Genomic DNA, 14,998 nt, shown 5'->3' with positions numbered 1-14,998 from the left:
GCAGCATTATTGTTGCTGCTGTTGTTAATTCACCCTCTTGGCTTGGTACCGTGTTGCCCCTTCCTCTGTATTTGATCCTCACAGCAACCCTGTAGGCTAAGATCGATTGACTGGCCCAAGGTTGCCCAGGGAGCTTCATGGCTGAGTGAGGATTCAACCCCTGGCTCCCAGGTCCTACTCTGACGCTCTAACCACTCCACCACACTTGCTCTCAGTTGATCTTGGCAGGATAGTTCCGGCTCCCAGGCTGAGCTACAGATCTGTTGCCAGTTTTTCAGCTACTGCGAAAGGGTCCCACCTGAGGGACCTACCTGTTTTGGGGACGTGTGGGATATGGGGCTTCCAAATGTTTTTAATGGGCAGTGAGCGGCCCTCCCGCCTCTGTCTGGCCTCCTCCAGATGCTCTGCTCCCAGGCCTTGCTCCCTTCTTCTCCAGCTCTTTTGCCTGGCTGGGATGTGTCATGGAGCTGTAGTAATGGCTCTTGCCTGCCTGAAGGGAGAGATGTAGGAGCAGAAACGGTTGACCTTTGTGTAACTGAAACGACATAAAGATGGGAGTCACATCCACTGCCCCACCCAGGGAGATGCCTATGAAGAAACGCAGCCTTCAGGCTGACAATGCCCCCCCCCTCCCGGCCACTCCTTTCAATGTCATCTTTAGGGTTTCAACCGCCTTGACCGGTTGAGGAAGCCTATTAAGATGGACACATTTCTATTTTTTGTTTTGAAGAATTTATAAACTGCTTGATTAAAAACAAACAAACCCCTAAGTAGTGCACATAAAACAATTAATAATATACAAATAAAACCAGCAAAGTTTTAAATATTCAAAACTAATTTTATGTCTGGATAGGCATGCTGAATGGTTTTTTTAAAGCAGTTTTCTGAAGCAGTACAAGGCGAGTTTCTGCCTAGTGTTTATAGGCAGGGAGTTCTAAAGCACAGGTAGCTGCCACAAAACAAGACAGACACGCAGATGCAGAACAAATATCATGTCGCGCTTGTAAAAGTGCACAATCTGCAGATCAAAGCGGTTGAATGAGTTTGTAGCGGGCAAGGTCCCAAGCTGTTAAGGGCTGTATATACTGATAATAAGACCTTGAATTTTGTCTGGTAGCAAATCAGCAGCCAGTGCAGATCTTTGAGCAGAGGCATCATGTGCTAGCAGGATCTCACTCTTCTTAGCAAGATGGTCACACACTGTGTTTTAACATAGGGAGCTGCAACAGGTCCTTCATCTGGCAAGGTGAGTTCTGGTTGAGCCATCTGTCACTCAACCTTCCACTCATCCTTCAGGCAGCAGACACCTGAAAACATTTAAAGTGGTGCCTGCACGTTATTTATTTTATTTTTATGTGTAATCTGCCCTTCAACCTGAAGGTTCCCAGGGCAGTTACAACATTTGATTAAAATATAATACAACAGACATACCTTTCAAAAACCACAGAATCAATAAACATCCTCTACTTCCTAACACAATCATAGAATACCACAGTAAGGCAGCAGCAAAGGAATCAGTCCTTAAACCAGCTAGGTCCATAGGTCTGAACAAAAAAGTACATCTTAGATGTCTACAACTGCTACTGGGGTGGAACAGATGTATATTTCCAGTGGCAAGGAGTTCCACATTTTCCACATCTGTGGGGCCATGATGAAGGAGGCTCTGTCTTGTATGTTTATCATTCACTTAAAAAAAACCCAACTATTTCTTTTTTAAAAAAAACAGTTGCAAAACTTGCTCTAGGGATCCAAGAAGGGAAGGATGTGCAAAAGATAATAGCACATAACAAAATAGTGTAACACCAATATAAAATACAATGATTTCACATATAGCCAAAATAACCAGCTGTCTACTGGACCTGCAGACCAGTCTGGGATTACCTGGATTAAAGCGAGAAGGGTTTTGCATGTGCCAAAAGCACACAATTGTTGGGCTCTCCCTCACTCCATCAAAAGGTTTAGTGGTAGAAAATCTCTCCCCATCCCAGCTAAGGACAGGCTATTGGTGTTCCTCACTAGGAGTGGGGAGTAGTTTCCTGCTGGCACAGAAACATGTACCAGGAAATTCTTTCCCTGAAGACTTTATTTGTGTGTCAGAGGTTTGGGGGCTGTTTTCATGGGCTGTTAATGGTAAAGGTGGAAAGTAACTGCCACATGGACAAGGTGGGCTTCAGGCAATTTCTCTCAGTGCCTCTCTGTTAATGCCCCCTGTTCTTGGCTTGGCTAGTCCTGGGCTGTGTACACACCATACATTTAAATTGCTTTTTATCCCAAAGAATCCTGGGAGCTGTAGTTTGTTAAGTGTAGACTACAGATCCCAGGATTCTTTGGGAGAAGTCATGTGCTTTAAATGTTATTAGGCCTGGCTTTGCTTAACTTTTTCAGGATTCATTCATTTCTTCTACATCTTTTAGAGAGCTTTTGGAGTCTTCTACCAAAGTCTAGTCAGGTCTACTTGCTTAGCTTGCAGAGTCTCGTGCTGCCTGGCCATTTACTAGGGTGGTCGGGTGCCCCATATTACAGAGGGGAGTCCTCTGTTTCCAAGGGCTCTCAAAGGTTAGTCCTCTGTTTGAAGGTGGCCTCTGTTTTAGGGGTGGAAAACTATGGCTCTCCAAGCTGCATCTCCCATCACCTGACCATTGGCTGATGGGAGTTGTCATTCAGCAGCATCTAGAGCAGTGTTTCCCAAAGTGGGTGATGCCCCCCTGGGAGGCATTGGCATGATCCAGGGGCAGAGTAGCCTCGGGGGCAATGGGGGAGGCGTTGAATAAAAATAAGGGAGCGGTAGAAGAGAGAGCAAAATTTTGAAAAACCGTTTGTACGTGTCTCATCTGTTGTGTAATGATGCTTACCCTCTAATCAGGCGCCGTTGCAGGACAGCAATAACGCCTCCCCTGGATCCGGTGGTTGTGCTGGAGGCGAGGGGTCTTCCTGGACTTAGGGGAACCCTTTTTGGCTTCACACAGGCCCAGGAAGTGGACTGCAGCTTGCCTGCTTATTTGGCCAACGTTGTAGGAACATAAAAGAACACAAATTTGTCACTGCATCTTTCTGTTTGTTTTCTTAAAGAAGGTAGATTTCCAGGGAGCACTGAGTAATTCTTTTTCTGAAAAGGGGCTCTACACCAAATAAGGTTGGGAACCTCTGATCTGGAGGGTCTTGGGTTCTCCATCCCTGCTCCGTTAGAATGGCTGTCTGGTTTAAAGATAAAAGGACTATTAGAAGAAGGCGTATCAGCCTTGATGTTTCCACCAACAAGTAGACCGTGACGGACCTGCTTAAGTCACAGTCTCTTCCTTGTGCGCTGAGTTATGTTTGCATTCAGTGCAGATAAACTAGGGCATGTCCACTTATGGTTTCCCCCCTGTGATGCATTTTTCTTTCTTTTGTGATGTATAAATGGACACCCTACCATTTGCTGGGCCCCCATCTTTGGCTTTTAAGTGTCACTGAGCAGATATGAGTGCAGTAGGGTTGTTGTTCCTGAACTATGCAAGGAACAAATGCCACCCCCAGATATAAAATAAACTCCTTGGCTCCCACCACCACCTCAGACACTATGTAGAGATTAGGGAATGGGGGAGAAATTTGATTCCGTTCGTGTTTAATGGTGACTCTACATAATTCCATAGGTGTCAACCGTTCCTTATTTGGCGGGAAAGTCCCTTATCCTAGCGCCGTGTCCCGCTGCTGTTCCTTATTGATGATGTCCCTTAAATTTCCCGGGTTTCAAAGGAAGCAGCTCCTCTCCCTCCCTCCCTGCCAGCCAGGGAGGAGGGAGGCTCCAACTGTGTTGCTTGGCTGCCCGGACTGCCCCCCTCCGGCCTCCTCTCACCAGCCTCGGCCCCCTGGAGCCCCTCCCCACCAGGACTGGCGGGAGCCTCGGGCTCTTCTGCCGCCATCCTCCTCGCGGCCGCCAAACTGAGCATCTCTGCCTCGGGCCTCCCCTCTGCCTGGCGCCACCACTCCCACTAGGCCATACTGCGGCTGTGCCGCCGAAGGACCCGGATGAGATGGGCAGCCTGGTGCGGCCTATGAATTGCTGAGGAGCCTTGAGAGGAGAGCGAGAGCAACCATAGAGAAAGCAGTTCAGAGAGAGGAGGAGGAGGAGGCGCGGGCAGGTGTTCCAAGGGCTAACCATAGAGGGGGAAAGCGGAGGAAGGACCGTAAGCGCTTCTCCCATAGATTTGTAGTGGTAGACTAGCATAGATGGTCTGATCTGCGGGTTTACTTCAGGTGCTATTTCCCCCCCCCTTCCTCCCGCCCCGCCTGATGGAACTGAGAGCTGCAGATGGAGCACGAGAGAAAAGATACAGAACTGCAGCAGCATCTTCGTAGCTTGGACTTCGTTTTGCATGAAAAGTGGTGGCTGCTTGGAGTTATTTCATTGCAGGGTTTCATCAGCTGCTGTCTTCAGCAGCAACCTCTGGAAACGAAGGGCTAAAAACCGGTGCTGCTCTCAAAATTACCTGGTCCCTTTTCACTTTGTATTTCAGTTGGTTGACTAAAATCCCTTATTTTGGCTGCTGATCTCTTATTTTCGAGGCTGCTGGTCCCATATTTTCAAATCTGTAAGTTGACAGCTATGCATATTTCGCACTTTCTGAAACAATCCATGAACCAAAAGGCAGTCAGCCTTCTTTGAATCTTGCAATGCCATTTTCCAGCCACGTAATGTTGTGTATGCTAAGGTAAGTGTGCATTAAAATGCATGCATTGATGAAAGTAACATTGATGATGTAATGCAGAAATTCATTACATTAGGGAAAATGTTATTTGCCAAAGTGTATAAATTATGCAAAATTGCATACAAAAATGTGTATGTTGGAAATTCACAGTAAAAGGCTGATGAGGACTTAAAAACAAATGATGCAGAAATGCAGAGAACTGAACACAAGATTGAAAAAATGAGAAATTGACAGAGACGGCAACTGATTGATTCACCCACCCCTTGTGGAGACTTGGTTCATTGCGGTCTTAGCCCCTGGGCCGTTGCCAGCAAGGTCTATCTGCCCCCCCCCCCCGCATAAACAGGCCGTGGCATGCTCAGGGAGGTGTCAGCCCAGCATCCTCTCCTGGGAGGTTGTGCTTCGCTGCAAACTTCCCAGCCTCAGCTGCAAAATATATGAATCAGGTCTTGTGGCTGTGAACTTCCTGCCTGGTTCTCCGGGTGCTTTTGCTTGTCTTCTGCCTCCCCCACCAAAGCTTCCTGGGCCAGCACTGCTCTCCCCCCCCCCCTTCCTGCTTCTTGATGAGAAGGAAGCAATATGGTATGGCCTACGGCACCAAATGTCTGGCGCTGACAATTGCTTGCGTTTCTGGGGACCTCCCTTCCTCTCCTAGATCTAGGAGCCACTCCCACCCTGTAATGAGCCCTCTTCTTGCTCCTCAAGGCAAAGTGACCTCCTGCTTTTTTGCTATCTCTCAATTGTTGCTCCATAGTGGTGGCAGTTAAGTGACGCAGGTGGCGCTGTGGGTTAAACCACAGAACCTAGGACTTACCAATCAGAAGGTCGGTGGTTCGAATCCCCATGACGGGGTGAGCTCCCGTTGCTCAGTCCCTGCTCCTGCCAACCTAGCAGTTCAAAAGCACGTCAAAGTGCAAGTAGATAAATAGGTACCACTCCGGCGGGAAGGTAAATGGCGTTTCCGTGCACTGCTCTGGTTCTCCAGAAGTGGCTTAGTCATGCTGGCCACATGACCCGGAAGCTGTACGCCGGCTCCCTCGGCCAATAAAGCGAGATGAGCGCCGCAACCCCAGAGTCGGCCACGACTGGACCTAATGGTCAGGGGTCCCTTTACCTAGTGGTGGCAGTTATGCCCATTTTCTGCCTCATTCTAGCTGATACACACACACTGCCATTGCTGCTTCTCCATCCCTTGTTGTTGTTGTTTAGTTGTTTAGTCGTGTCTGTCTCTTCGTGACCCCATGGATCAGAGCACGTCAGGCACTCCTGTCTTCCACTGCCTCCCGCAGTTTGGTCAGACTCATGGTAGTAGCTTCGAGAACACTGTCCCAACATCTCGTCCTCTGTCATCCCCTTCTCCTTGTGCCCTCCATCTTTCCCAACATCAGGGTCTTTTCCAGGGAGTCTTCTCTTCTCATGAGGTGGCCAAAGTACTGGAGCTTCAGCTTCACGATCTGTCCTTCCAGTGAGCACTCAGGGCTGATTTCCTTAAGAATGGATAGGTTTGATCTTCTTGCAGTCCATGGGACTCTCAAGAGTCTCCTCCAGCACCATAATTCAAAAGCATCAATTCTTTGGCGATCAGCTTTCTTTATGGTCTAGCTCTCACTTCTATACATCACTACAGGGAAAACCACAGCTTTAACTATACGGACCTTTGTCGACGAGGTAACGTCTCTGTCTTTTGAGATGCTGTCTAGGTTTGTCATCACTTTTCTCCCAAGAAGCAGGCATCTTTAATTTCGTGACTGCTGTCACCATCTGCCGTGATCATGGACTTCTCCATCCCTGGAAGTCCATAAACCTTCAAGCAGCAGGTCACAATCTGGCTGGCTGTCTTTGGAAGACTTGTGGCCAAATTGGAAGTTGCATGGAAGTTATGGAAGGAAAACCATGTTGCAGTAGGATGTTTTCCTCTCTGTGGCTTCAGGAAGAGGAGATTAGCATTTGGGAATTGTGGGAATGTCAGAGAATTCTGTCAAAAACAGACATGGGAGTGGAATTGCAGTGTTGATGCTCTTGCAAGGTAAACACACCAGAGGGTACATTGCCAAACATGGAGCTCTGCATGACGTCTGGTGTGGACCTTGGGCTATGTGGGGAGCAGAAGCAGGGCTAGAGGGCCTCTTGGGACTGTTCCACATGTGTGAACCAATCTGGATAACCTAAATATCAGAAGAGCATTTATTTCATTAGTCTACAGAGCATAACATGCATGCTAATCACTTGATCGCAAGTGGTCACTTGCATGTGAGAACAGGCTCTTGCTTGCTCCATCTGGCATGGCCGTCTTCCCAGCAGGCCAAGCATCATACAGCTGCGCTGGCAGGAGTTCAAAGTAAGTGTAGCCCAAAACATCTGGAGGGCACCTGGTTGGGGAAGACTGCTCTAGAGAAATCTAGCAGTGAAAATGAAGGCATGCAACAACAAATTTTATTGGGCTCCACTTACTCAGCCTAGATGTGTGCTGCTGGGAATATGCTACTGTTATTACATATTTAGCAGTTATGATTGTAGTTATTTTAATTAATAGCCATTCCAGGTTAGCCCTTTTTAGTCGGCTTTGCTGTCACATTCTTTGTCATAAAAATCTAGGGTCACCATTGTTCACTTTGTTGCAGTTGGGATTCCAGGCTAGGAGAAAACATGCCCAAGCAAAGCACAGGCAATAAACGATCAACCTGACTGTGAGGGACAGAGCAAAAGAAAAGTTGGATTTATAACTTTTATTATCACCTGGAGAGCATCACTGCAGCTGCTGTTACTGCTCCTCCAGGTGTCTGACATGGTTAGATCTGCAACTTGTTCTGCGCCCTTCTCTGCTTAGAGTTTTTTTCCTTGTCAGGCACTTGCGATTGGCAAGGAGGAACCTGCAGGCTGGGGGTGGGGCGGGCGGGGGGCGGAAGTGAGGTCTGTGACAGGAAGGCAAATGTCGGTCGCATCATGTGGTCTAGGAAGGAACCAACTGTTTTTCAGTCTTCAAGTTCCCCTTCTGGAGAGTGACTGTGCAGGAGAGGAACAGGGCTTTGGGGTGTGCTGAATCTTTGGAGACAATTGCTGCACCTCAGTTTGGGGGTTGTAGAGGTAGGTCCAGGATTTGAGGTCTCCTGAACAGAGCTGGGGCTGCAATTGCTTGGAGAATTGTGTGGTTTGGGGGTTCTAGCCCTGACAGAAAAATTTGGAAGCCCACTTCTAGGGTCCTTGAGTTGACATTATGGACTGTGTTTCTCTGTGAGGGAAATTGCAAGGTGCTGAAGAAGCCATTTTATTTAAAAAAATTCTCAGAAAATAATATCTGAGGTAGAGGTATCTGAGGTATTTTGGGGGGAAGATTCCAGCTGAACTGTTGGAGAATTTCACCAGTGCCCTGGAGAATATTCGGTTAAATCCCCTTCCTGTGTGTAATTTCAGCCCCCATGAACAGAGTGGAGAACTTAGGGAACAACTGTTGATGAAATTTTATTATTCAAATGTAATTGACGGCAGCAGTGGGCTTGTCCCCTACTCCTTCCAGTCTTCTCCTCCTCCAGTGAGAAGGTCCATTGCTTCCTTCATCTACCTGTATGACCACCAACAATATACAGGCGCCCTCCCACTTACTTGGGCCCCCACATGCATAAATGAAAATTGTGTAAGTGGGGGAGCACCCTCTAAAAAACTTCTAAACGCCGGTTTTTTCCTGCTCCCACTCTCCACACAACTTTTTCTTTAACTAGAGTTGAAGCTCTGGGGCCACTTGGAGGCTGGAGGATGTGTGGAAAGGTGTCTGCTGCTGCTGCTGCTGCTGCTGCACTACCGCATGCATCGGCTGCTAGGCAGGGAGGCTGAGCAGCCTTAACAAAGCCCCACTGGACCTCGTGTCTCTTTGGGGCTTCCTCCGTACTCACTGATGTCCTCCTTGGGCTCTGGGGAGGGTTTCCTCACAAACCACAAGGACTCTCTAGCTCTCTCTTGCCATTTCCTCATATGATTTTATTTATTTATTTATTTATTTATTTCCCAGTGCTGTGCATGCAAGTGGTCATGCACAAGTCAATCACACATATGGGGGGGGGGTGCCTGTGCAGTTTAACTTGATAGTAGCCAAGCTGAAATTTCTCAAAAGGGAACTTACTTAACTTCCCTCTCTCTCTAATATTTGTTATGTTTCTTTTGAGAAGGCTCTTTCTGCTAGTTGTTAGCATGGTCACCCTGCTTGCAAATTTAAGGCCGCTTTTGACACTTTCCACTGGCTAGTTTCCCTCATGGCGGTTTTGCTGGCATGAGCTGGGAGTTTGCTGGATCCAGTCACTGCTGCATCACCTGTCATTAGCAGAACAACCTTTAGGTTTCCAGGAAGCTGCTGTGCCTGATATTGGTGGTTCCCCAGCCTTAAAAAGAAAAGCCACGTTGCACACATGAACCAGATGCCTTATGGTTCACTCCAGTAGCTGCCTAGCAAGAGCTGCAGAGCAGGGAGGAAGAAGGAACTCAGGGCTATTTCGTTGCCTCTGTGGAAAGAATAGCTGCATTTGACCCTCTCTCAGCTGTCAACTTGCAGCAGCCATTCCCCTGCTTCCACCCCAGCTGGTCACTTACTGGTCATTGTAACTGGTGCCTGTGGTTGCTTTCTTCGTCCTCCCTCTGCATCTTTTTTCTTAGGTGTGATGTCTTTTAGACTGTAAGCCTGAGGACAGAAAATGTCTTACTTCTGATCTTCATATGCTGCTCTGAGAGCCTCTTCAACTAAAGAGCAGAGTAAAAGATAAAAAAGCTTTACATAACCAACTAATAAATGAATGAATAGAGTTGTCCTGGTAATTGGGGAGGAAGAGGCAAAGCATCTGCTTAGCATGTGGAGCATCCCAGGTTCAGTCCCCAGCATCTCCAGGACGGGGGGAAGGAAGCCTTGCCTGAAAGAGCTGCTGCCAGTTGCTGTGGACAACACTGCACTCGACTCGGCGGCACAAGGCAGCGTCCCCTGCTTCCGGGGCCAAGAGCACTTCCTCCTCTTCTCCCTCCTGGAACCCTCAGCCATTCCTTCCTATTATCCACCAACATTCCCATCAGCCTCTCTTCACAGAATTCTTATCCTTTGCTTTTCAGGCCCACAGGGTCTGCTGGTGGAACTGCCATGGCGGTGAATGTGAATCTCATGGGTCCCGCTCCATGGGGCTTCCGCATCACAGGGGGACGGGACTTCAGGAAGCCCATCATAGTATCTAAGGTAGGTAGCCTGTCTCCTCTTTCTCCCACTGGCTGCCCATATAGTGCAGCAGAGTTCACCTTATGGCCTGTGGGCCACATGATGGATGTTGCTGATGTTGCGGTTCTGCATGGAAAATGACCTGCTGCTTCTTATACTGCTGTCTTGTACTCTGGAAAGTCAGACAGCGAGAGAGCCACACACAGCAAGGAAACGTAAGGTGTGTATAGCAATGAAACTTAACTCCCACACCGCCCTCTGCTAACCAGGTAAGATTGTCTGCTGTTCCTTACTTGGCACCTTCAATCAAGAAGGGAAAGAGGGGGCCCTGCATAAAAAGGTTGCCGTGTGGAAAACCCCGGTCAGGGTTCCAGTCACTCCATTCCATTTTCCGTCTTCTCTACTTTTCTGTTTCATTGCCCTCCCTCAGTTAGCCAGCATTTTGTACCTGCTGAGCCTGCTCAGTCCTCGTGTTTCATTTTCTTAAACAATCCACAAAACATAAGCATCCTCCCGGGTTTTATACATCTCCAGCCAAGGAACATGTACAAGGAACATTACATTAGGGGAAACTGTTTTGGAAAATGGGGTATACTAATAAAAACGGCATACAAAAATATGTTTATTAGGATAAATTCACATTAATATGTTGATTAATTTTCATGGGGGTATTTTTTTTTAACGTGCAGATTGCTGCAGACATGTGGAGAGCTGAATTTAAGTTTTAAAAAATTAGAAATTGAGAGAAACCAAAATTAACAGGTTTGCCCATCCCTTTTGGTGCCCTGTCCCACTTATTTTTAAATCTTGTCTTTCTTGATTGATTTCCATTGCCAGTCCCCAGTTCCATCCCTAGGGACATTTAAAAATAGCTTCTGAGTGTGAGACAGGAAAGGACCCAACCAAACTCGGTTTTCACGGAGCTTGTCTCTTCCTCAGTCTTCCGTTTCCAGCCACTCTCTTCCTCTGCCCTCCCACCTGGTTGTCAGTTTTCCCCTTTCAATAGTTGTTCAGAATTCTGTGGGCCCTGAGTGTTTTCCCAAGTGCACAGTGGTGCCACCTTGGCTGCACAAGTGTGAGCACTCAAAACATTTGAGGCAGAATTATAGAGATGGGATGCTAACTGGAATGGGCTGCTAAAGAGAGGAAGATGAGCAGGTGTGCTGTGTGTGACATGAAGACAGTCACAAAACTCTGATGTGGACGAGACTTAATCTGTGGGCCACACAGTGCCACCAGGTGAGATGCACTTGACTATATTGTAGCTGGAAGCTTCAGCAGGTACTTGCACAAGGAGGCACAGTGTATTAACTCAAACAAAAAAGGTTTGAATCAGCGTGCCAGGGTGAGCTCCTGTTGCTCTGTCCCAGTTCCTGCCAACCTAGCAGTTCAAAAGTACACCAGCGCGAGTAGATAAATAGGTACCGCTGTGGCAGGAAGATAAACAGCATTTCCATGCACTCAGGCTTCCATCACTGTATTCTGTTGCACCAGAAGCGGGTTAGTCATGCTGGCCACAGGACCCAGAAAGCTGTCTGTGGAGAAACGCTGGCTCCCTCAGCCTGAAAAGCAAGGTGAGAGCTGCACCCCATAGTCGCTTTTGACTGGGCTTAACTGTCCAGGGGTCAGTTTACCTTTACCTTTACCATTGCCTCAAACTAAATAGGCTCTGTTTTGCTGAACAACTTGCTGAGTGGAATTTCCTGTGGAAAAGTGGGAGTGAAGAGATTGGTTGGCCTGGCTGTTCCTGCATTGAATGTCTTTGGGGTTTTGCAGGACATCCTGGAATGCTGAGCATTTTCTTTTTTAATGTGCTGCTTGGGGCAGAAGCTCTAAAAGGAAGCTGCCCCTTTTTCTGGGCTGGGCACTGAGCCAAGTGTGACCCTTCAGTTTATAATGAGGAGAACAGATCCTGTTTACCATTTCTTCAAGGAACCAACTCCCTGGGAACAGACTGTAAGTCTATGGTGCTGCACATGGAGACTGTAAGCAGCAGGGGTCTAATATGCTTCTCCCTTACTCCCCTCTCCAGGGCTGGGCAAGGGAATATCCCTGCTCCCCCCCCCCCCCCCGGTTGGCACAAAAGGAAGCAGAAGGAGTTCTGCCCATGCTGTTTGCCCCATTGCTGGGCAGACTGAAATCAGCGTGGAATCTCTTCCAAAGCATTGCTATGGAAGTGTAAATTTCTTAAAATAAAAAAATAAACATTGCCAGAATCTGTTAAAGGCACAGAAGCAGCAGCCTTGGTGAGTAAGGTGGCCACTTGCCCAAAATACAGGAAATATGTAATAAAAAAGAGAGCAAAAGGCGACATAAATCTGAATAAAATGTCACATGTTGATTTACATGTGAAGATGCAGATGTAGAAACAATTGCCATAATTGAACGTAAAAAATGCAAAGCCTTTCCTCATAGTGGGGGAAACTGTGACCAGGTGACCTGCGTGGCTGCTCCGTCTCCTGTCCAGGTGCTGACTCTGGGTGGGCAACTTCCAGACGCTCCCCCCTCCTTTGGGTTCTTTGTCTTCAACTTGGACTTGGACTGGGTGGCCTGTCTTGAGCTCCTTCACTTAGACGGCTGCCCTCTGTAAAGGCTGAAGCTGAATCTGAGAAGGTTGGGGGTCTGGTCAGTGTCTCTGTGGGCTGAGGACCCTATATGCTGCCTTGGGTTCTGTGGAAGAAATGTAGGCTATCATTAGATTTGCTGCAATGGTTGTGTGGCTTAATCATTGGGGGCAGTCGTCTGGGGCCAGGCCACCCCAACACAGGCTTTTCTGTTGGAGATGTTGGGGACTTGTTTATGTGATCTGGGCTGCCTGAGATAGTTTCAGAGGTTGTTATTATCCTAAATCAGCAACCGCCTGTTTGCATTGCCAAGGAGGTTTTTGAGTGATTCAGCCTCACCCCTTGGGTGGTCATTGTGTGAGCAGGGAATTCTGTATTCCGCCCACCAGGTGTGCATAAAGAGAACCTCGCTTTTGCTTATAGCCTTTCACGATGATTTATCTGGGAGAACTTGAGCAAGGTGAGTCAAGGGCCACATGTTTTCATTAGCAAGTCTTTCCTCACCTCCTGTTCGCTGGTGCCTGTGGACTTTGCATTTGTAAATGAATTGGAGTCTGAAGTGAGTTAAGACTGACTTGTTCTGGAATTGCAGTCTGGTGTCTAGGGATTCATGTTAAGGAATAGAGCAGCCCAGTGTTAATTCTGGAGAGAGATCTCCTCCTGCTCCCTTGGGTTACCAGGTGAACACCTTTGCCTTGGCAACAGCCTTATTCGTTCACTCAGTTATAAACAAAATATTAATTGCCAGCTTTCTGAGAGGAGAAAGTCATAAGGTGAGCAAACCTGTGGTCAGACATTTGACTGCTGATGGTGGCTAGAGAGTGGTCACTGTTTTACTGCAAAAACAAAACTAGAATAAGAGTCACAGATGTTGTAAGGGATAAGGGTGTTGTTGTTTTGGTCTCTTTACTAGCATTTCAACAGCATCACATGTCACAATAATGCATTGTTAACATCCAGATGTTTCCAGAATACAGGACAAAAGAAACATTCAGTATTTATGTAGCTGCCTTGAGCGCTATTTTGAAATGGAACAGTATGCTATAAATTATTGTAATAAACTGCAGTGTTTGAGGGAATCTTTAACAGAAACTATCACTGGAGTACAAAGATGGTTAAAATATTGCAAGACACTTACAGAATCATGGAACTGTAGAGTTGGAAGGAACCCCAAGGCCATCTAGTCCAACCTCCTACAATGCAGGAATCACAGCTCAAGCATCCCTGACAGATGGCCATCTGACCTCCAAGGAAGGAGAGTCCACTACCTTCATGAGGTAGCCAGTTCCATTTTTGAACAGCTCTTACCATCAGAAAGTTCTTCCTAATGTTTAGTTGGAATCTCCTTGTAATCTGAGTCACATTCAGATTATATCATTGTTTCCAATACATCAATTGATAAAGAGCAACTCCGACATTGCTCAAAAATTTTGTGTGATCTCCTTCCTTCTTTTAATTATATACTTTCTTTAAGCCTCCCCATTTCTGCAATTTTTCAAATGTTGCAAAACCAATCTGTAGCCCAGCATGAGAAAGACCATCAGCAGATGCTGTTTATTGGATATCCAATTCTTCATGGCTGTCAAACGCTTTTATATAAGGAGTCTGACACTTCTTTGTTTTTAGAATTATCCATCACACTCCAATAATGTAAGTTTAAGATTGAAGGGATGTTGTAATTCAACAATCAACCTCATTGCATGAACAATTCTTTCCTTCCCCCTCCCCCTCCCCTGGTAGGCACACATTTCTGGACACGTGGATTTTGCTGTGCCATGTAATGGAGTGGTTTAAAGTAGGGTGAAAGTGCTTTTAAAATAATAAGAAAGGCATTTTACAAAGTGACCAGCATTATGGAGAGAGCTCTCTGGATGAATTTAGAAACTGGCACTTCCCCGAAAAGCAGTGGGCCTTGTTAAAAAAATACTGGTTGTTTTGCCAGTTTTGTATTTTGCTCTTTGTGGTCTTCATGGCAGTAACTTGCTTAGTCCATAATAAGATGTTCTAGCATAAATGCACAGTGACTTAGTTTCTTTTTCCAAATTGTCAAATGCACATGGTGAAGCAGAGCCAAACATTTCAAAAGGCCATGTCACAATACGTTTATTAGCCTTTATGGTGCAACAGGAATCTTTTGATGTTTTTGCTACAGCAGATTTAACTCTGTTACTCTTCTGGAATGTTTTCAGTCGGGTTTAATTAACTTTTTTCTATTAAGCATAACACATTGCAAATCCACTTTTAATCTTTAAGATGGGCGGGTGCAGAGACTCTTAATAGGGGTTAATTTAGCCCATGTTATTAACTAATCCAGACAAATCCTTTGTGCAGACATTTGTTTGGATATGGGGACAGAGCCAGTGGAAGCAAACTGTCCAAACTCCATAGCACTTTGAGATTTTATTATATTAAGCAGTCTAACATGTTAAATAAATAAAGGAGCTGGTGGGATAGAAGGTCTGCTATTCATCTGCCTTCTCTTGATGCACCGTTGGGCATGGCTTGTTCCCAGTAGTCACATTGCAGCTCGATGTGTCTCTGCCTTTCTCATTCTTTACGCA

General features: G+C 46.6%; 1 protein-coding gene and 2 long non-coding RNA genes across 5 annotated transcripts in view; 1 reads left to right on the top strand and 2 right to left on the bottom strand.

Annotated features, from left to right (window-relative positions):
• PDLIM2 (PDZ and LIM domain 2) overlaps positions 1 to 14,998 on the top strand; it is a 61,263-nt gene that overhangs the window by 7,265 nt on the left and 39,000 nt on the right. For 2 of the 3 annotated variants that reach the window (XM_083588905.1, XM_083588903.1), the window contains exon 2: positions 9,774 to 9,894. In XM_083588905.1, coding sequence (XP_083445031.1) covers positions 9,802 to 9,894 — 93 coding nt within the window. In that variant the 5' untranslated portion in view covers positions 9,774 to 9,801. Of the gene's footprint in view, positions 1 to 7,650; positions 7,773 to 9,773; positions 9,895 to 14,998 lie in introns of those variants that run through there. The other variant, XM_083588904.1, reaches the window with a different exon arrangement.
• LOC310750816 lies at positions 382 to 7,539 on the bottom strand. The gene is made up of 3 exons (XR_014542304.1): positions 7,425 to 7,539; positions 6,344 to 6,521; positions 382 to 535 (listed from the first exon to the last, which is right to left on the bottom strand). It is a non-coding gene; the product is annotated as an uncharacterized lncRNA (long non-coding RNA).
• LOC310750823 lies at positions 7,804 to 14,986 on the bottom strand. The gene is made up of 3 exons (XR_014542311.1): positions 13,221 to 14,986; positions 12,305 to 12,543; positions 7,804 to 9,354 (listed from the first exon to the last, which is right to left on the bottom strand). It is a non-coding gene; the product is annotated as an uncharacterized lncRNA (long non-coding RNA).

Source organism: Podarcis filfolensis (assembly GCF_964270895.1).
Source record: "Podarcis filfolensis genome assembly, chromosome: 15".
NCBI classification, from domain to species: domain Eukaryota; kingdom Metazoa; phylum Chordata; class Lepidosauria; order Squamata; family Lacertidae; genus Podarcis; species Podarcis filfolensis.
This window is presented reverse-complemented; position numbering and strand designations above follow the sequence as displayed.